General features: G+C 36.7%; 1 protein-coding gene across 1 annotated transcript; it reads left to right on the forward strand.

Moving 5' to 3' along the window:
• Positions 1-15380: 15380 nt before the first annotated feature.
• On the forward strand, positions 15381-15755 carry LOC131742071 (large ribosomal subunit protein eL31-like). The gene has a single exon (XM_059039496.1). The coding sequence runs from the start codon at positions 15381-15383 to the stop codon at positions 15753-15755; it is 375 nt and encodes a 124-aa protein (XP_058895479.1).
• The last annotated feature ends 7535 nt before the right edge of the window (positions 15756-23290 follow it).

A 23290-nucleotide genomic window follows, 5' to 3' on the forward strand; every position in this document is an offset into this window, starting at 1 on the left:
TCTCTTGGTGGAAACGTAAATTGATACAGCCACTATGGAGAAAAGTATGGAGGTTCCTAAAAAAACAAAAAATGGAACTACCATATAACCCAGCAATCCCACTACTGGGCCTGTACCCTGAGAAAACTATAGTTCAAAAAGAGTCATGTACCACAATGTTCATCGCAGCTCTATTTACAATAGCCAGGACCTGGAAGCAACCTAAGTGTCCATCGACAGATGAATGGATAAAGAGGATGTGGCACATATATACAATGGAATATTACTCAGCCATAAAGAGAAACGAAACTGAATTATTTGTAGTAAGGTGGATGGACCTAGAGTCTGTCATACAGAGTGAAGTCAGAAAGAGAAAAATAAATACTGTATGCTAACACATATATATGGAATCAAAAAAAGAAATGGTTCTGAAGAACCTAGGGGCAGGGCCGGAATAAAGACGCAGACATAGAGAATGGACTTGAGGACAAGGAGAGGGGGAAAGGTAAGCTAGGATTAAGTGAGAGAGTGGCATTGACATATAGACACTACCAAATGTAAAATAGATAGCTAGTGGGAAGCAGCAGCATAGCACAGGGAGATCAGCTCAGTGCTTTGTGTCCACCTAGAGGGGTGGGATAGGGAGGGTGGGAGGGAGGGAGACACAAGAGGGAGGAGATATGGGGATATATGTATATGTATAGCTGATTCACTTTGTTATAAAGCAGAAACTAACACACCATTGTAAAGCAATTATACTCCAATAAAGATGTTAAAAAAAAAAAGAATTCAGTTTGAACATATGACTGATTTTATTCTTTAAATTAAAAACATTATTTTATATTGGAGTATAGTTGATTAACAATGTTGTGTTAGTTTCGGGTATACAGCAAAGTGATTCAGTTATACATATACATGTGTCTATTTTTCAAATTTTTTTCCCATTTAGGTTATTACAGAATACTGAGCAGAGCAGAGACTAATTTTAAAAAGAACAGGTTTCTAATAGTCTTTAAATCCATCTCATTGGAAGGCAAAAAGGAACTATGGTAAAATTTAGGTTTTAGAATTGGAGAGATCTGTTTTCTAATCACTGGTGCATAACTTACTTAGTGAATCTCAACGTCACAAACACTGAGCCCCCATTTTTCTCAGTTAGAAATTGCTAGAAGAAATGTGCTCAGCATGTTACCAGGCACAATGTGCCTGTCACATAGTGTGTGCTCAGTAAATTCCCTTCCTCTCCTCCAATTCCAACATTTTTTTCTTACTGTAAGTTTATTCTCACACACATTTTCTGTTTTCCGGCTTAAGATTAATACATTCCATGCAATAAAAATAGGTAGTATCCACCTTACCTTTAAATTTCCTAGAACTAATTTGAGAAGCAAACTACAGTTTTAAAGCTCATGCCAAGTGCATTTTCCATTTCAAGTCAGTTTTGTCAAGTAGATTGCTGGTTATAGGTTGCACTTTATCATCCAAAATTTTGCATACCCTCTCTTTCTTCCATATTTTCATAAGCCTCCAAAGACTTCTGTGCCCTACTTAGCAAATAGTCACAAAAAACCCCCCATATATTTACTAAGTATCTACCATGTAGAAGGAACTGTCATTGACACAACTCAAGAATCAAAACTAAATAAGATCAAGCCTTTGCCACAAGGAACAGCCTTGCATTGCTCAACTCTGTAAGGGAGAAAGAGAAGTCTTACCTCCTCCACCTTCGTACGAATATGCTTCCAGAGTAACTCAATCAGTAGATGTATTAAAAAAACAACTTCTCACAGAAGGAAAATCAAAATAGAGTTGGTTTTGCTAAAAGAGTTTTCTAAAAGGGAGCTGGGAGGCCATTGAGGAAGCAGGATGTAGGCATGCCTCAACCTGGCTGGAATCTGAAATTTGACCACTTCTTGTCTGAACACAGATATTCAGAACATCTACACAATGTTCTGGAGACTCAAGGTAGTTATAGAACGCTTACCCTAAATAACTCATGACAGCCTATTCCTTAAGGACAAATATTTCCTTTATGCATCAGAGCCAACAGTAAATTTTGAAAGAAAAGTTTAACAACCTGTGGCTCTTACCTTTATAAGGCCCTGACTCTTTCTCTTCCTTGGAACACTCTTTTGGTTTTACCCAAATCTGTGTCTCCTGAATTGCAATTCCTAAGACCCCAAATAATAAAGCTCTTTACCCTTTACAGCCTTGATACTGATTATTGTCTGACATTCCATTATCCATCTTCTACTTGATTATACATTTTTTTATCAGGGTAGCTGGCTTTGGAAATTTACTTTGAAACTCCAGCTATTTTTACTCCCATCTAGAATTAAAAATGTGACTGGAGAAAAAATAGTTTTTTACACTCTTTAAGTGTCAGGCAAAAATATTATATGGAAAAGATTGGACTACGGCACACATTCTAGTATTTTCAAATGTTAAACATTTTAAATAGGGTCTAATTCCTACTATATGTAGGCCAAATGAGGGCTACAGTGGGTTTTACTTTAGAGAGATAGCAGATGTCTTGGATAGAGGGTGCCCTCTTGAATTTAAAGGGAAATTAATAATTGACATGCTTCTTCAAGTGTGATGTAGAGGTTTTTTGTTTTATTGAAAAATCAATTTCTCAATCCTCTTAACATTCCTTGCTCTTTTCTGAACTGTTGCCTAGCTGTCAACATCTTTGAGGGTACTGAGGGAATGGAACAAAAAACAATATATTTAATGGAAACCTCACTAGGACTAAACAAAAGAGGCCTTTAATCTCTTCACCCAACAATTTGGTGTTTCACTCCAAACATCACATGGAAGCCATAGCCCAGTCCAAATGAACGCTAAATTACCCATCTAACATATCATCATTCTAAAGTGAGTATTTGTGATATTTGTGTTTTGGGGTTTTTTTGTTGTTGTTTTGGGGGTTTTTTGGCCACTCATGCATGACTTCTGGGATTTTAATTCCCCGACCAGGAATCGAACCCGGGGCCTTGCCTGTGAAAGCACGGAGTCCTAACCACTGGACTGCCAGGAAATTCCCAGTATTTGTGATATTGTGATTTGTAATAAGAAATATATATTTCATCTTCGTCCCATTTTTGGCCCAGGGCTCCTAAAATTCACTTGGAATTTCCTAAGTGATGAGAGTGATATAGGTGTCTTTTGTTATCTTAATGAGAAGACTTTTCAACCCATCTAAGGGTGGGAGCTGGTTGCTGGAAGAACCAACCAAATGATTAGAGGGTTGGAACTTTCAGTTCCACCCCCCTGACCTCTGGGGAAGGGAGAGGGGCTGGAGGTTGAATCAATCGCCAATGGCCAATGATTTAATCAACCATGTCTATGTAATGAAGCCTCCATAAAACCCTAAAGGAAAGGATTCAAGAACTTCCAGCTTGATCAACACCTGGAAATTCAGGGAGAGAGGACTGCTCAGAGCACATAGAAGCTCTGTGTCTTTTCCTTGTACCTTGCTCTATGCATCTCCTCCTTTGGCTGTTAATCTTTATCTTTTAGTATTCTCTGTAACAAATTGGTAATCTAGCGAGTAAACTGGTTTCCTGAGTTCTGCAAGACACTCTAGCAAATTAATCAGACCTAAGGAGGGGATCATGGGAACATCTGATCTATAGCCAGTGGTCAGTAGTACAGGTAACAACCTGGATTTGTGATTGGCATCTGAAGTGAACACAGTCCTGTGGCACTGAGTCCTTAACCTGTGGAATCTGATGTTATCTCCAGGTAATAATGTCAGGATTGAGTTGAATTGTTGTCAGATAATTGCTTGATAGAATGGGGAAAACCCCTCACACATTGGAATTGGTAATCTGAATGTTAGTAATGAATCAATTAAATGCTTGGATGTAATAAATTTATATATTTAAGGGACAGAGTTATGCCTAAGTTCTGGGATAAATGTACCTAAAAGACCATCATCTTTATGCATAAACATATGTCTCTGAAAAAGAAAGAAAAATAATTAATTTATTTCCAAGCCAGTTCACCAATCCCTGGTGAACAGCCATCTTCGAGTACCTGTCTCTAAGTTTTTTTTCTTTTCTACCAAATGTAGCAACTGCCAACTTGTCAAACGGTGCAGCTTGTGCTTTCCCATGGCAACAGATCCCTGCCCTGAGTGACATGATTTCCATATTGACAACTGGAAAATGTCCCAAATAACTCTGAAAAGCACCTGGAATTTAATGTCACATCTTAGCATCCAGAAGGAGTCTTTTTTTATTATTTCTCACATGTTAAAGTAAGATTATTTATATACCTCACAACTGATGGTGTGATGACAGCCAAGCTAAATAGAGTGTTTGAAGAAGTCAATAAACTTAGCTTTCCTGGAAATGGTATACTAATGTCTTTCAAAAGATTTGAATGATCTGCCTAAAAGAGCAAGGAATTTTAAGACATCCTTTCATTTAAAATAATAATAACATACCAGTACCTAGTCACCTTAACAACCAAAATGCTAAGGATGAATAATTTGCCACAAAAGACCTCAAGCTTCCCATGTCAAAGTGTAAATTAATGCTAGAGAGCAAGTGAAAAATACATAAGTATTTCTGCTGCAGAATAGGTATCTTTTAACAAAAGAGGGAGAATGATATTTCTTTCTCCCTAATGGCAACTTTTTATCGCTAAAAATAGTACACTGAAAACTGACAAAGTGGAGTGTTTTTGAATAAGCCTGAATTATAGATAGTGACCTGAATAGAAGCAATGAGCATGATTCAAAACCATGCACATGGCAGTCCCTGCCAGGATTGTAGTAATCTCTCAGCCACCTAATTGGCACGTGAGTGTGCACCTGCGTGTAAGTACAAAATTTTATTTGAGAGATATGATTTCCTTTGCCTTAGAATACAATTTAGAGTCATATTTTCTATGTGGAGACATAGATTTCTCTTTAGATCCTACATTAAATTTTTCTAAAAATAGAAATTAACAACACTGCAATAGATTCTCATAAAATTGGAAATTGCTCTTCTTTTCTCACATCATTCCCATGTACAGCATCAGTCTTCCTTCTCTTCCGTCTCGTTTTGAAAAAGAAAATTAAACATGCTTTTACCATCTAATAACCTTTACCCACGTTTCTTATTTACAATAGCAAAAGCTTTATGACCGTGAATGTGTTTTGGTCTCAGGTCGACAGACCAAAGGTTAAACTAAAGTCATTTTTTGATTACTTGACACTGGCTGAAGACCTCACTGAAAGGGTCAGCAAAATATACTGACCTTTCACCTTCTCCCAAAATTAATGTTTATGTCCTCTAGCCCTTTCACTTTTCTTAACCGAGGATACCAGTCAGTGAGATCTACTGGCCTCAAGCCATGGCTATACTGTTGAGCTATCTCACTCCCAGCTCTCAAAGATCAGGGACAGGACAGATGCTTAAGATCCCAAAGGAAAAAAATAAAAGGAAGTACATCAAGGCTGCAGATCATATTTGGTCCTTCTCATTGTGTCAAGCATTGGATTTCAATGATTTTCCCCCAGTTATTGTGAAACATCGGTGAGTTGTGATTTTACTTTGAATCATCTTAAAATTAAGAAAAAAAATTTCTCATGGTGGCAGGTGGTTAATTTCACCTTATCTTTTATTAATAACGGGGGAATAATGATATTGTTGTGGCATATAATTCCCCTCTATATGTTCCCCCTTTCTATGTTATAGACCACAGTTGAACTTACTCATAAATACAGCCATTGTAAAAGAACGAACACTTTCATTCATTCCTCCTTTCTTAAGGAAGTTAGCATCTTTCCTCAAGGATTCAAGACTATCTGCTGTTTGTCCCTTGAAATAAAATTACTACCCACTGGATTATACAAGAACACTATACCTGTAGGGCACGGATTCTTAAGCAGGGTTGATTTTGCCCCCTTTAAGGGCATCTGGCAATGTCAGGAGCCAGTTCTGATTGTCACAAGTCGGGGAGATCTACTGGCATCTAGCTGGTAGAGGCCAGGGATGCTGCTAAATATCCTTCAGTGCACAGAAGACCCCACACTACAAGGATTATCCAGCCTCAAATATCAATAATGTTGAGATTTAAGAAACTAGCCTAGCCAATCTATGATACCTGGAAAAAATCTTACACTTTCCTTCTTGTGTCTTTCTCCATGATGTTATTCTAGTCTTAATCCCACAGTGCCCTCCTCCACCCCCTCCCACCTTTGAATCCTGCTCATCTCTGCAGGCACAATACAAGATCCACTGATAAACCTGTACAGAGGTCTTAGGCTGCCTAGAATGCTTCATCGAGTTACATCTCTAACTAGACGAAAGTTCCAAAAAGCCATTTTTCCCTTTTTGATGGAAATCCTTGCAAATAGATGTATTTTTATTATATTGATGAATATTCAATAAAAATAAATGAATATTCATAATTGCTTGTCATTGAAATAGATCGAGGTAAACTGCACTTCTATGCTGCAAAAAGAGGACTGTATTTTTCCAATAACCGAATAATTCTGCATTTAATGTTCTTACGTGTGCAGGTTGGGGGAAGCTACTAAAAGAGAAAGAGCCCTACCAAAAAAAAGAAAGAAGAGGGAATAGAATTTCTGTATCCCATCGCATGCTTCTTGAATACAATTTTAGCATATTTCTTACTATGTTATATAGCTTCTTCATGGGCATAAAGACAGATATGCTTCAATTTCTTTGTTGATAATCTAGTGCACAAAACCCTGGGATGTTAGAAACAAAAGACATTGAGAATCATCTAGTCTAACTCCATCAGCTGAAGATACTGAAGCCCAGAGTAATTGATAATTAAAGCAGAGTTAAGTAGTGCGTACCATGTGCCAGTAACTGTTCTACGTACAAGTTGAGTACTATTTTAATATCCCTTTAACAGATCAAGAGACTGAGACATGGAGAGGTGAAATAACTTGCCAAAGATCATAGAGATCATCAGTGGTAGAACTGTGCTTCCAACATAGTCCATGGAGCTCCAATGTTTATGCTTTGAACCTCTCTACTGCATTGCTACTCCACTGAAATTTTGCCCATAGTCACACAGCAATTTAGAAAGAGAACTAGAATAGCAATTCACTTCGTCTCTCCCCAGATCTTCTGCTCATACTACTCTGTAATACTATCTGCAATACTATCTTCACTTATTGGAATAATTCTTTGTAAAAACAGAATAAACACTTTTTTCAAAGGCAGAAAAGCCATATAGAATCAAACTTCTGTTTGCATAATAAAGCGTATTTACACTAATTGGATTAACCCCTAATACAGCTGATTACCAAAGTACCATATAAAGGATAGTCAATAATTATAAAATAAATTAAATAACTATTTTCTATTTTTTTCTGTATCTTAAGAATTATTTAATTGGCATATGCAAAGTTTAGAAAGATAAGCACATATCTAAAATGCCAAATTTATATTAAAATTGACAAATACATTTATCCTTTACGAGTATGAGGTAATTCAGTGTTATGCAGATAGTACATGCAGAATACTGACTCGAAGTGTTTTTATTTGTATCTATTGAATAATATAATTCAAAAACTCTTTGATTTGTAAAAATTTGCTATTGTCAGACCCTTTGAAATCCTTAAAGGGTCTTAATTCTTTAAGTTCTAAAGGCCTTAAAGTTCTCTTAGACTACTCAATCCTACAGCATTTTTAATGACAAAGCATATCCCTAAGGTCAGAAAACTTAGCAAACTGTAAAATTTACCAACTAGGCTAATTTTTTTTTTTTTACATAATATGCATTAATGTGTCTAATACACACGTTTTTGATAACAAAATTTGGGAAATACTGGTGCAGTGTAGAACATGAATAGGAAAGGCAGATCATGGAATGAGACATGTCTTATAAGAAGAGCGATGTGGAGGCTGATTTGGTTCATTCCTCTACTCAGTCGATGAAGCCCACTGCACAGCATCTTACAGGAGTGTCTACCTCAACATTCTGGGGGACAAAATACTGGCAGTAAAGCAGCCCATCACATTACAAACCCCTTAGACAATTCTTAGATGACCTCCATAATCTGACCAAATCCAAATGTACCCATTCACATCATGAAACTTAATTCAGGCCCTGGTTCTCCTAACCCTTGATATGCAAAATGGCAGATACCTTTTATCAATGAAATCAACCCAGATCTATCAGTTCTCCCTTTCCTTCCTAGTGATCTACCACATATGTTGGTATTTGATTGGATTTTCCCGAATTATTTTACTCTAATTATTTTATATGCTAATTCTTTTTCCACCAAGTCTTACATACAATTCCTCTGCAAGTTTATAAAGAATGTTGGCACAGGGTTGAAGAAATACATGGCCGTTTAACCATTCAGCCCAATGCAAAGTAGAAAACAAATATTTAACGTACACTATCCAAGCAAACCAAGTAGGTGTGCTTAAAAGATAGATTAATCATGTCATTTTTTTTTTAAAGATTTTTTTTTTGGGGGGGTAGGAGTTTTTTTATTAATTAATTTATTTATTTTTGCTGTGTTGGGTCCTCATTTCTGTGCGAGGGCTTTCTCTAGTTGTGGCAAGCGGGGGTCAATCTTCATCGCGGTGCGCGGGCCTCTCACTATCATGGCCTCTCTAGTTGCGGAGCACAAGCTCCAGACGTGCAGGCTCAGTAGTTGTGGCTCGCGGGCTCAGTAGTTCTGGCTCACAGGCCTAGTTGCTCCACGGCATGTGGGATCCTCCCAGACCAGGGCTTGAACCCGTGTCCCCTGCATTAGTAGACAGATTCTCAACCACTGTGCCACCAGGGAAGCCCAACCGTGTCATTTTAATAAGGAGAACTCCAGGCATTTTTCTTTTTAATAATGTCACAAGATTTGCATAATGCATTGATCAAAAAGAATCTTATAAGCAGGAAGGTAGAAAATTGGAACTATCACAGAAATTTAACTAGAAGGAGCCAAGGTGACTTGAAATGGTAAATACATTTCTCTAATCATTTTTAAACTACCAAAAGGGCATGAAAAGAAACATGGGAGATTGATTTACATTCATTCTTCCTTGCTTGCTAACTAAAATATCATAAAATTATTTTGATATATTTTCTCCTCTCTCTGCCACCATCTTGTCCCATGTCAATGTGTCATATTCCTTTCTAATTATTTTTGACTTTGGTTAGGATTTGGATACATTTTGGTTGAAATCCTTTTATTCTTCATATTTTGATTCTCATCTTTTACTTAAGTGACAAAGACAGCCAAAATTGTTGAGTAATTGAACCAGTTTTGAAAAGACAGCAAAATTCTTCTGGTCCTATTTGCCCTAAATCCTTTATGTGTGTTAGGAAATAAAGGTTTACTTGGAACAAACATTTCTAAGAGAGAAGTTACATGAAAGAATAATCTGTTGTTTATCCCTCAGAGATGCATTTAATGCAGTAGTTTCATATAAGGATGAGGACCAAAAATTGTCTGGGTTTGAATCTCCACCACTATGTCTTGAGCAAATTATTTAACTTCTCTGATCCTCAAGAAGCCTACAGTCTTGGGGGCTATTAAAATTAGATTCCATAGTCTCTGCCCGACTCCTACAGCTACATAATCCCTCAAGTAGCAGCACTCTGATAAAAATAAGGCATGAAAGGAAAGTTTATACTCTTTTTAATAAACACTTGCACAGTCATGTCAGGCAATGTTCTAAGCACTTTACAATTGTCACCTCAGGTAATCCTTACAATAATCCTGTGACCTAGGTATTTTATAATCCACATTTTACAGGTGAGGAAATTTAGGCTCAGATAGGTCAATGGCAGGCCTGGGATCCAGCTTAAGCAGCCTTACTACAGAGGAGCTTTTGCTTTATCAATGGCCAAAGAAATTTATAAAACACTGGTTTAAATAGTTAAGTATGTTGCCCTACAACAAAAAGATACAAAGCTATTACTATGCAGATATGCATTGGTGAATCTCCAAGAAATGAGCATGGTAATCAGGATTTCCCATAAAGTTTGACCACAGAATTGAAAAAAGTATATTCTTTCAAGAATCTTCTCATAGGAATTGTACTCCTTGAAAAAGTCTCTGGGAGGAAAGGAAAAATACAAATAAATAGCTTAAATCATATAGATCTGTCCTCTGTAAAAGGGTTTCAGTAACAGATTAGAAAAGAAAATAACTATAAATGACTTAATTTCAAAGATGCTAAGAGACAATTTTAAGCAATTTATTCTGAAAGAAATAAAAAGCTTTAAGATAAAGAATCCAGATTAAAAAAACAACTTTAAAATACCAGTGGGAAAAGCATTTCTCTTAGTCTTGATGAGTGCAACTTTAAACATCTGTCTACTTGAACTTATTAAGATTCCAGGGCACATTTTATAATTCTGAGCAGTGTTATCCACTCTGCATAATTGTTTCCCTCCCACCTAACTCCCTTTAGAATGTCAGTTGAAAGAGATATTTCCACTTTCTGTTGTAAACCATTATAGTTATTGTTCTTATTAGGCAATTGATGCATTAACTTTCAAAAGTGATGCATTCCAATATTGGATAAAATATTTGCTTTTATATAATCTCATTAAGAGATCTCTAGAGCCTTCTGAATGATATTATCTACATGAATACTGATTTAGTAATTGCAAGTACTACTAAGGCTTAGCTGGGAAAATAATAGACAACACCATTATAATTACAAACTTGTTCATAATCCTTTAGCCTTTACAAAGTGCCTTCTCAAATTTGATTCTCAATCTTTGTGAAATAGGAATATCAATGTCCTTACTTTGGGGATGAGAAATTTAAGTCCCACAAAATAAGGAAATTACCAAAATTCATACAAATAGAAGATAGTAAAAATTGGATTTGTTTTTTATTTTAAATTTCTTGATGCTGTTTCATGATTTGTGTAAAAAATTGAATTATAATTTAGAATAATATCCTTTTCATTTTAAAAGAGGTTTTTTCTAAATATAAAAATAATATAAAAAGTATTAACATAAAATGGATAATAATCTTTCACATATCTTATTTCTTAATGTGTTTGTTTTTAAATAAACAGATTGGAATGAGTAGATGATTTTCAAATATGCTGTCTAAAATGAGTGGTGGGTTCCAGCACTTCTGACAGGGTTTGTATCTCTTTGAGTAAAATACATGTTTCTCTCCTGAATTCATACATTTGAATCCCTAATATAAAGCAGAGGGAAGGAAGGATGGAAAGAAGGAAGGAGAGAAGGAAGGGAGGGAATAGAAATGCAGAGACCTATCCTTGTCTTAAAATGGGAAATTCATTACCTCTCTTGCCATTTCTTACTTCTTTCTCCCAGCCTGCCAACTCATCCTTCAAACCCCAATCATATACTATGTAAACATCCCTCATATGAGTTTTGTTCCTGACTGTGTGAACTTAGCTTTTTTTTTTTTTTCAATTTTTATTTTATATTGGAGTATAGTTGCTTTACATGTTGTGTTAGTTTCAGGCGTACAGCAAAGTGATTCAGTTATACATGTACATATATCCACTCTTTTTCAGATTCTTTTCCCATATAGGTTATTACAAAATATTGAGAACTTAGTGTAACAACCCAGAATTTAGAGAAATCAGTCTTACTATGCTATTGTCATGCTCACTTTCCTGGCATATGTGATATTTAGTGCAAAAGAAGTCATTTTTGTTACAAGGATATTTGTAGCTATTAGTAAAATAGACTAATATTACACTGTAAAATGGTGTAAATCCTATAATCCTATAAATTCAGGGAATTTATAGGAAAGGGCACTTAATTAAGGATTTGGGACTACACAACCCATAGGTTTTTTTTGTTTGTTTGTTTGTTTTGCGGTGCGCGGGCCTCACTGTCGTGGCCTCTCCCGTCACGGAGCACAGGCTCCGGACGCGCAGGCTCAGCGGCCATGGCTCACGGGCCCAGCCGCTCTGTGGCATGTGGGATCCTCCCGGACCGGGGCACGAACCCGCGTCCCCTGCATCGGCAGGCGGACTCTCAACCACTGTGCCACCAGGGAAGCCCAATAGTTCTTTTTTTTTTTTTTTTTTTTTTTTTTTTTTTTTTTTTTTTTTTTTTTTTTTTGCGGTATGCGGGCCTCTCACTGTTGTGGCCTCTCCCGTTGCGGAGCACAGGCTCCGGACGCGCAGGCCTAGCGGCCATGGCTCACGGGCTTAGTTGCTCCGCGGCATGTGGGATCTTCCCGGACCAGGGCACGAACCCGTGTCTCCTGCATCGGCAGGCGGATTCTCAACCACTGTGCCACCAGGGAAGCCCAATAGTTCTTGAACATGCTCTTGGCAATGCGCTTGATTTTGTTGCCATGGTCGGCCATATGATATTTCCTCATTAAGTGCATTTTCCACAAGATACTTGGTTACTTTTTAGTAGATAATGAGAGTGGTAAACAGTACCTTCAGTTTTCATTCCCTAGATCAATCATTCTATGTCTCTATCATGAGTGTCAATATAAAATAAAAGTATCTAATTATATCCAACAGGACAGGTAGTATGAGCTAGTGAGGTGATCATAAATAAATAGATTCAAAAATAGAAATTAGTTTGAGAAATAGTAAACAAGGGTCTTGTTTCTATTTCAAAAGTTGATTTCTTAACATCACACTGTTTCTCCCCTATACTGAGTTTACTTTTCTGCTAAAACATTTGTTTCTTTCAGAGGGCAGACCCTGGCACCTAACTACCTGAGTGTGTACTTGGATTTCCCCACTTAGAGAAACTGTAAACCTTAGGCAAGTTAGTTAAGATTTATCAGCTTTGCTTTCTTTATTTCTTAGATTGTGATAATAGGAATAATGCCTACTTTTTAATAAGGTATGAAGAAGCAAATGAGCAAATGCATGCAAAGTGCCATGGTGATTAGTATATAATGATTAATAAATTTAGTTTTTATTAATATAGGTCCAGCTAAGTTCAATACATTAATGTAAGTACTACAAAGGGAACCTTATGAAACATCAAATATTAAGATCCCATAATTATCAGAGAATTTTTGATTCCCATTTCCTTCAAAATTTTGAAATATTCCTTCAAAATATTTACACCTTTTTACAGTGTAATATTTTTAATCAAGAAAAGAAACAATGGGGAATTCCCTGGTGGTCCAGTGGCTAGGACTCTGTGGTTTCAATGTCGAGGGCCCAGGTTCAATCCCTGGTTGGGGAACTAAGATCCCACAAGACACGTGGCACAGCCAAAAAGAAAAAGAAAAAAGAAAAGGAACAACGCTAGCTTAAACTGGGAAATATTTCTAAAATATAACACTGCCTTATTCCTCAGACCATTTCATATACACAGTAAAGAAAAGAGATGTTTAGGAAAGTCCAGCTTTTAACATCTCCCAATATGTATTGATCAAAGAACTTACAAAGAATAAAGTAATGATTGTAAAGTATAATAAATTATCTGATTAGGAAGTAGAGAATGCTTTAGTAACATGAAAATAGGGGCACTACATCCAAGGTGGGCTGCCTGGGCCAGGGGAAATTTAGGGAAAACTTTATAAAGTAGGTAAAATTTAAGGTAAGACCTACAAATGTATAGGAAAGAACTAGATAAAGTGAGTGGTGGGAGTGAAACTTATAGGTAGGTGTGAGATTGAAAGTTCAGGCAGGAAACAACATATGTGAAGACTTAGAGGTAAGAATATATGGAATCTCAGGAGAACTCAATGTATTTCCATCTTGCTGGGAGTGGAGAGATGGAAGTGGGGTGATATTGTTGAAGTGGGTTGAAGTTGGGGTAAGAGCTGAAGTGGGAAAAAAGAAATGGGCTCAAATACACATGTTCAAGAGTATGGACAATATCCTAAGGGCAGTAACCTATCAAAAATTTGAATTTTTTAAAGAGGGAACACTGAAGACAGGGAACAGACAGGAATGAATTACAAACTAGAGTCAGGAAGATCAGGTAAGAGGTGGAAGCAATAATCCAGAAAAGGGATGAGGATGGGATGAGGGAGGAATGGGTAGTTATGCTAGGAATGGAGAGAAACATAGGGTTGGCCAAAAAGTGCCTTCAGTTTTTTAAGTAAAAATAAAAGACACATTTTTCGTTTTCACCAAGAACTTTATTGAACAACGTATTCACCCTTTTGTTCCACTATCTTCTGCCATTTTTCAGGCAACTTCATAATTCCATCTTCCCAAACCTTTTTTTCTTTTTGAGCAAAGAACTGTTCTGGTGCCTTTTACAGTCTTCCAAGGAATTGAAATTTTTTCCATTAAGAGAATTTTGTAAAGACTGAAATAAATAGAAATCCAAAGGTGCAACGTCTGGTGAATATGGCAGATGAAACAGAACTTCCCAGACAAGCTGTAATAGTTTTTGCCTGATTGTCAAAGAAACATGTGGACTTGCGTTATCCTGATGCAAGGTTATGCATTTTCTGTTGACTAATTATGGATGTTTGTCATCAAGTGCCACTTTCAGTTGGTCTAATTGGGAGCAGTACTTGTTGGAATTAATCGTTTGGTTTTCCAGAAGAGCTCATAATAGGGGACTCCCTTCTAATCCCAACATATACACAACATCACCTTCTTTGGATGAAGACCAGCCTTTGGTGTGGTTGACGGTGGTTCATTTCGCTTGCCACATGATCTCTTCCATTTCACATTGTTGTACATTATCCACTTTTCATAGCCCATCACAATTTGTTTTAAAAACGGAACGTTTTCAATACGTTTCAGTAGAGAATTGGATGTGGAAACACAGTCAAGAAAGTTTTCTTTCGCTTAACTTACGTGGAACCCAAACATCAAAGCAATTAAGATAACCAAGCTGGTTCAAATGACTTGCAATGCTTGATTTAGACATTTTGAGTATGTTGGCTACCTCCTGCATGTTATAACATTGATTGATCTCAGTTAATGTCTCCATTTGATTGCTATCAACTTCAACTGGTCTACCTGACCATGGAGAATTGTCCAGCGAGAAATCTCCAGCACGAAACTTCCAAATCACTTTGACATGTTCGATCAGTCACAGCACCTTCTCCATACAGTGCAGGAATTTTTTTTTGTGTTTCATTTGCGTTTTTACCTTTCTTGAAATAATAAAGCATAATATGCCAGAAATGTTGCTTTTCTTCTTCCCTCTTCGAAATTAAAATGGCTACATAAAAATTCACCAATTTTGATAAGTCTTTTTTTAAATGCATGCTGATATGACAGCTGTCACATACAATCTAACAAAATTGTTTCAAATAAAGTTAAAGATAACTAAGTGCTACTAGATCCATCTTACGGAAAAAAACAAATGAACATTTTGGCCCACCCAGTAGATCTGATGGCTATTTGGAAGGATGGAAGGCTAGGAGGCTGTGGTTATCTCTGTGATCCTGCCTATATGATATCAGAAGCAGAGAAGATCCTCCCATAATCCCTGGCTCTCTTCCTTTCCAACCCCGGAATGGCAGGATGGCTCCCACAGAGAAGGGTGGTGAGAAGAAAGGTCAGTCCACCATCAATGAAGTGGTGACCACAGAATACGCTATCAACATTCACAAGCACATCCAAGGAGTGGGGTTCAAGAAGCGTACCACTCGGGCACTCCAAAAAATCTGGAAATTTCCCATGAAGAAGATGGGAACTCCAGATTTACACATTGACACCAGGCTCAAGAAAGCTGTCTGGGCCAAAGGAATAAGGAATGTCCCATACCATATATGTGTGCAGTTGTCCAGTAAGTGTAATGAAGATGTAGATTCACCAAACAAGCTCTATATGTTGGTTACCTATGTACCTGTCCCCACTTTCAAAAATCTACAGATAGTTAGTGTGTATGAGAATTAACTGCTGATTGTCCAATAAAGTTATAGAAGAAAAAAAAAAAAGCAGAGACGACTCAAGGAATAAGTTTCAGGATGGGGTTATGGGAGTAAATGTCTGAACTGGACTGGGGAAAACACTCCATGTAGATGAAAATGTCAAGAAATTGAGGGTCAGGATATTGGTAAAACAGAAGTCACCCAAAATAGTAGAAGAGCCTAGTGAGAAGAGAAAGATTACCAGTCACGTGCTATTTTGTCTTTAAAAATTAATGCAGAAAGAGTAATTAAAACATCAGTGGTTGAGAACAAAGAAAAAGGAAAGGTTATAGTCTTATACCATTAGCCTCAAAGGCATGTAGAAGTCTAAACATTCCTGGAGGATTATGGTATGAATATGAGAGAGTATGAAGCAAGGAGGACACCTAGTGTATCTTTCCAATTCTGGGGAAAGGAAGGGATAAAACAATGAGGCTGCTTCACTTGAGTGGGGAGGTTGAAAATTAGCTCTCATGAGCCCATGGTTTGTTCTGAACACACATTCCCCTATAACACGCCAACCAATGTGGACAGGCTGGTTCTTACAACTCGTTTTGTCCATCTGTCATTATGCAAGATTGGAGATGAAGGGAGTAAAAGAACTGAAGGGGAGTTTGCTGCAAATGGGTCTCCCGATGGTCTAGTGGGAGCATAGGGAGGATCAACTCCTTGCCTTGCTGTTCGCTAGCTCTGAAGTTTGGACATTCTTGAACTTTGTATTAAACATTAACCTTAATAAGACATTGTACAACACAAGGTTCATTCCATCTCAAGACTCCCAGCATCTTATTCTGGTTCTAGTATTGTACTTGCATCATTTCAGGTCCCATTCTTCTACCCCTCCAGTGTCCCCTCTTCCTGTGCCTCTATGTAACAGATTTCCTCATTTCATGCAACAGTCTTCTAACTTAGTTCCTTCTTGTTTTGAGTTCAGGGTAGATTTTGTATATAAGAAAGCCTTTACAGAGTCTTATGATTTATTTTAAATTTAACTTTTTGAAATTACAAATTCAAAACCCTTGTCAGGTACTTAAGTTCAGTTAACAAATTCTATTCAATGTATACGTCTAGAAAAACCAGAATCTTTATAAAGGGACTTTGAATACTACTTCAAATATTTTAAACAGAATTTATAAATAAAATATATTTTAGATTCATTTTAAGCATTTCAATTTTCTGAGAAAAAGCCTTCTCAAGTATTAGGGATTTTTATAAATCCAAGAAATTAACTTATAAATATGTTACAGTTGAAGTTTGTATAAATGTTCATAACATACTGTACATAAACAGCACGATTTCAGATTTCAGCTTACAGCACCATTCTGAATCAATTACTCAATAACGTTTTAAACTGGTTTACGAGGCTGTCACTCAAACTTGCCAAATTCTATTAAATTTCGCATATATAAAAAATGATGTATAGATTCCATCCCAAGAAAAAAAGTCTTAATTTCTCTTAAAAATATCTCTGTACTTTATTCTAATTCCACCTAGAGCTGAAAGATGCATAAACACACTAAGAAATATACACACGAGACAGAAGTGACATATGGCCAGAAATCTTGGCTGGTCATGATCTCTGGACTTCAGAAATCCAGTTCAATTCTCATAGTTGAAACTAAGTCAAATATCATCCCAAATATTTTTGAATTTTGTCTATTATTATTTTACTGAGTGAATTCTTTTTAGCAACCCTGATCAGACAGACTAGACTCTATTTGGGGTTGTTATATTAATAATTACATAATACCATGAGGGATATGATCCTATGATCATACAGCCCTGACTCCTTGTTACACATATATAATCACCTGACCCTTCTCTCATGGAAGTCGGTCTGTAGTTTCCACCTTGGGTGATAACTAAGATTGGATTTTGCACTTATTTGTCTTTTGACAAATATACTCAAGTCTTTTAAACAAATACTAAAGATATGTGTGCTTAATAAAATAGTAAAATAAAATATCCTTCTGACTACTGCTAAAGACTGTTGAACTCAATAGTATCCTGCACTTGTTCCATTTTTCTTATTTTCAGAACCATACAACTCTTATGAATATTAACATTTAACTCACCCATTTCTGTGACCAAAGCCATGTATGGTCAATAAGTTGATAACTTACAGATGGTTTTCTTTCCATCCAGAACTCTTTTCTTAAACCCTGGCCCTCTGCTGAACAAAGTAGTCAATATTTCCACTTGGATGCCTTTCAGTACCTCAAATAAAATTTATCCCAAACTGAACTCATTACCCTTGTCTTTATCTTGCCATTTCTAGGGTTCCCAATTCAATAAATGTCACTACTATTCCTCAAATTGCTCAAGACAGGAACCTAATAGCGATGCATGACACATCGTTTCTGCTCTACTCTCACATAATGAATCATTTGTCAATGCTACCCCTTAAGCATATTTTAAATCTCCAGTTTTCTCTCTCTTCTTATTTAAAATGATCTCTCTGCCTTAACTTTTGCTTCTTGCAAATCATACCTCTCAAAGTATCAAATACTCTTTTTAAAAGATTATAATAGCCCTGCACTGGATTGTAAAAATTTTCCCCTGCCATTGAAAGTTGGAATGTATTTTTCCATCCCTTGAATTTGGGTTGGTTATGTGACTTACTCTGGCCAATGGGACATTAGCAAGCATACCAATAGCAGAGTCTTGCAAAGTTGTTACACATTGGAGCTTGCTTCTCATAGGTCATTCAGGACTTCCACCACCAGGTGAGAAAGCTCAGTTTAGTCTGCTGGAAGGTGAAGGGACATTTGAGACAAGCCATCCCAGTGCAGACTTTCCACAGTCACCTGCCTCTAGCCAACACAGCAGCTAACTGAAGGTGCATGGTTAACACAGCTGAGACCTGGAAGAAAAGCTACCCTGCTGAGACCAACTCAAATTGCCAACCCACGGAGTTGTGAGCTAATTAAATAATTGTTGTTTGAACCCTCTAAGTTGTGGGATAGCTTGTTTCTCATTAAAAGCTTAATGATATAAGTCCCTTGATTAAAACTTATCAGTCACTTCCCATTTACCCTTTAAAATATATCACAGGGGCTTCCCTGGTGGCGCAGTGGTTGAGAATCCGCCTGCCGATGCAGGAGACACGGGTTCGTGCCCTGGTCCGGGAAGATCCCACATGCCGCGGAGCGGCTGGGCCTGTGAACCATGGCCGCTGAGCCTGCGCGTCCGCAGCCTGTGCTCCGCAATGGGAGAGGCCACAACAGTGAGAGGCCCGCATACCGCAAAAATAAATAAATAAATAAAAATTTAATAAAATAAAATATATCACAAACTTTTGGAAGAAGAGGAGATAGAGCACAGAGATGAAAATTGTACTTAAAAATAAAGGCTGAAAAATTCTCAAATTTGGCAACAGACATAAACCTAAAGATTCGAGGTGAGCAAACTCCAAACGGCATAAAACCCAAGGAATTCTATACTTTTATAAATCATAGTCAAACTTCTGAAAACTTAAGACAAAGAAAAAGTCTTGGGCTTCCCTGGTGGCGCAGTGGTTGAGAATTCACCTGCCGATGCAGAGGACGCGGGTTCGTGCCCCGGTCCGGGAAGATCCCACATGCCGCGGAGCGGCTGGGCCCGTGAGCCATGGCCGCTGAGCCTGCGCGTCCAGAACCTGTGCTCCGCAACGGGAGAGACCACAACAGTGAGAGGCCCGCCTACTGCAAAAAAAAAAAAAAAAAGAAAAGAAAAAGTCTTGAAAGCAGTGAAAAAGAAATGACATGTTACCTATAGAGGGAATATAATTGAATGACAGAGGACTTTTTATTAGGAAACATATAAGTCAGCAGGAAGTGATCTAACATTTTTCAAGTCTGAAAGAGAACTGGCAGCCCAGTGTACAGTGTCCAGTTGGCATATCCTCCAGGAGTGAGGTGAAAAATCGAAACATTCTTAGATGAAGGTAAATTAAAAGAATCTTTCACCAGCAGACCTTTATCCTATAAGAATGGATAAAGAAAGCTCTCTAAACAGAAAAGAAACAAGTGAAGGAGTTTTGGAACATCAAAGGAAAAAAAAAAAACATAGTAAGCAAAAATAGGGCTAAATACAAAATAGTCTTCTTATCGTGAGTCTTCTAAAGTGTTTTAAGGGTGACCCCCAAATTAAAATGCTTTTTGATATGGTTCTAAAAGTCTATAGAGAAACTATTTATATTTAATAAATATTATTTGATAAATAATATTTATTACATATAAACATAAATGAATTTAAATATACAAGTACAATATACAAAATATATACCTTTATTATAATGAATATAATTATAAATATTATAAATGTAGGATGGTAAGGAGATGAGGTTTGTATACTTTTTGTTGTTTAGGGTTTTTTTTTTTGAAGCTTATTTAATTAAATAAGAAAAGACATTAAATATAATAGTAATGAAAAAGTAGGACAATTCTCTAGATCAGTATAATTCCAAATTCACATAAATGTAAGACTATTTAATATACTAAAATATTTGAACTGCTTAAATCACAACACCATTGGACTATGATAAGTTATGTACATAAAATATAATACCTAGAGCAAGTACTAAGAAAGCTATACAAAGAGATACACTCAAAAACACTTTAGATAAATCAAAATGGTATTCTAAAATATGTTCATGTAAACCACGGGAGGCAGGAAAATTAAAACAGAGAAACAAAAAGAGTCTTTTCAACAAATGGTGTTGGAGTAATTAGACATCTACAGGCAGGAAAAATAAACCTTGACTTAAGTCTCTCACATGATACAAAAATCAACTCAATATGGATCATGGACTTAAATGGAAAATGTAAAACTATTAAACTTTAAAAAAAAGGAAAAAAATTCAGTATCTATGGCTAGGCAAGCTAGACAAAGTGTTCTTAGACTTGACACTAAAAGCATGATCCATAAAAGGAAAAATTAACATTAGACTTTATCAAAATTTTAAATGTTTTGCTCTGTGAAAGACCCTTTTAAGAGATTGAAAAGCCAAGATATGGACTGGGAGAAAAAAAATTGCAACCACATATATCTAGAACATAAGAAAACTCTGAAGACACACATTAAAGTAAATAAACTGGGCTTCCCTGGTGGCGCAATGGTTAAGAATCCGCCTTCCAATGAAGGGGACACGGGTTCGATCCCTGGTCCGGGAAGATCCCACATGTCGTGGAGCAATTAAAACAGTGCGCCACAACTGCTGAGCCTGCGCTCTAGAGCCTGTGAGCCACAACTACTGAAGCCCATGCTCTGCAATGAGAGAAGCCACCGCAATGAGAAGCCTGCGCACAACAACGAAGAGTAGTCCCCGCTCGCCACAACTAGAGAAACCCCGCACACAGCAACAGACACAATGCAGCCAAAAATATAAATAAATAAATGAATTTATATTAAAAGAAGTAAATAAACCTAATTTAAAATGGACAAAAGACACAAATAGATATTTCATATACAAATCACAAATAAGCACATGAAAAGATGTTCAACATCATCAGTCCCTTGGAAGATGCAAATTATAACCACAATGAATTATTTCTACATACATAAAACATGACAATGCCAAATGTTGCAGAAGATGTGGAGAAACTGGATCTCTCATATATTATTGAAGGGAATGTAAAATAATACAACCCCTCTAGAAAGTGATTTGGCAGTCTTAAAAAAAATACACTGTAGGGACTTCCTGATGGCTCAGTGGATAAGACTCCGTGCTCCCAATGCAGAGGGCCTGGGTTTGATCCCTGGTCAGGGAACTAGATCCCACATGTATGCCACAACTAAGAGTTTGCATGCCACAACTAAGGAGCCGGTGAGCCACAGCTGAGGAGGCCTCCTGCCACAACTAAGACCTTGTGCAACCAAATAAATAAATATTTTTTTAAAAAGATACATTATTACAAAAAAATACACTGTAATACTTCCATACCAAGAAAAATTATTTGGCCATAAGAAAGGAATAAGATATTGATACATGCACAAATTATGCATAATATGAAAGGTCAATCACCAGTTATACGCTGCATGATTTCATTTATGTAGCATTTTTGAAATGCCAACATTTTAGAAGTGGAGACCACATTAGCAGTTCAGAGATGAATATGGGGGTGGAGCAAGAAGGAAGTAGGTGTGGCTAAAGAAGGTAACATGAGAAATCCTTGTGATGGAAATACTCTGCATCTTCACTGTATCAATGTCCATACCCTGGTTGTGATACTGTTCTATGGTTACTCAGTGTGTTACCACTGAAGAAACCTGGGCAACAGATATGTGGAATCTGTATTACTTCTTACAACTGCATGTGAATCTGTAATAACCTCAAAACAGAAAGTTTCCTTTGAAAAAATCTTTAGGAAAGCCTAACTCCATGAAGTTCTCTCCTTATAGCCTCTCGTGTCACTGAATTTCAACTTCCAAGCAATTTGAGCATGAACTATATGATTTACTTTTAAAATTATGGTTTTCTCAGTGGATAGTAAACTCGATGAGGGTAGCAGCTATATCTCTGTGCTTACCATTGCACTTTCAGTGTTATGCCTGATGCATAGAAGACCCTCAATAAATATTTATTCTTTGGTTATCAATTGCCATTTCACCAATTTATTATGTCATTAATTTCATTGTCTTATTCCTCTACTCAAAAACATCTCTTTGTCTCCGGATAATGGTCAGACCCTGAGTAATCCAGTGTGATAGAAATCCTTTCTCTTTCAGCTGCCTAACAGACAACCGTGTTCCTACAAATTTCCTTTTCCCACTATCCCTCCAAATGCAATTTTGATCTTAGTGCCTTTTGCGCGTTTTTTTTTTTTTTTTTTGCACTTTCTGAAATGATTTTAAACCTCCAATCTATTTATGCAATCCTCCAATCCTTTAAGGCTCAGAACAAATCCCTCCTCATCCACAAGACCAGCTTCCACTGATCTCTTCCTTAGAGAATTCTGCTACATTATACCGTGAGTTAACATTAGGTGGTTTCTTCCCCTGCTTTCCTGGCTTACTGCTGTCTATCTCTTCACAGTGACTATGTGCAGAGTATATGAATGACTGGGGAGAGTGTTCATGTCTGAGGATAATGACACATTTATTTAAACTGCTAAACATTAAGAAAGTTTTATTCCTACTTCAGGGTTTTCCCAATTTGCAACAAGTTTCAAGTAAAAAAGAGCTGTTTTTTTTTTAAGATAATGTTCTTTACTAAATACACACACTATACTTAAGAGAGCTGGGATTTTTAAGTTTAATTTTTCATCTAAGTATAGTTGATTTACAATGTTTTAGGCATACAGCAAATTGATTCAGATATATATTATTCTTTTTCACATTCTTTTCCATTATAGGTTATTACAAGATATTGAATATTGTTCCCTCTGCTATATAGTAGATCCTTGTTGTTTATCTATTTTATACATAGTAGTGTGTATCTGTTAATTCCATACTCCTAATTTATCTCTCCCTTCCCTCTTTCCCCTTTGTTTTCTGTGTCTGTTGTATGTATATATATATATATATACATATATATATATA

Source organism: Kogia breviceps, chromosome 15 (assembly GCF_026419965.1).
Source record: "Kogia breviceps isolate mKogBre1 chromosome 15, mKogBre1 haplotype 1, whole genome shotgun sequence".
In the NCBI taxonomy this organism is placed as follows: Eukaryota; Metazoa; Chordata; class Mammalia; order Artiodactyla; family Physeteridae; genus Kogia; species Kogia breviceps.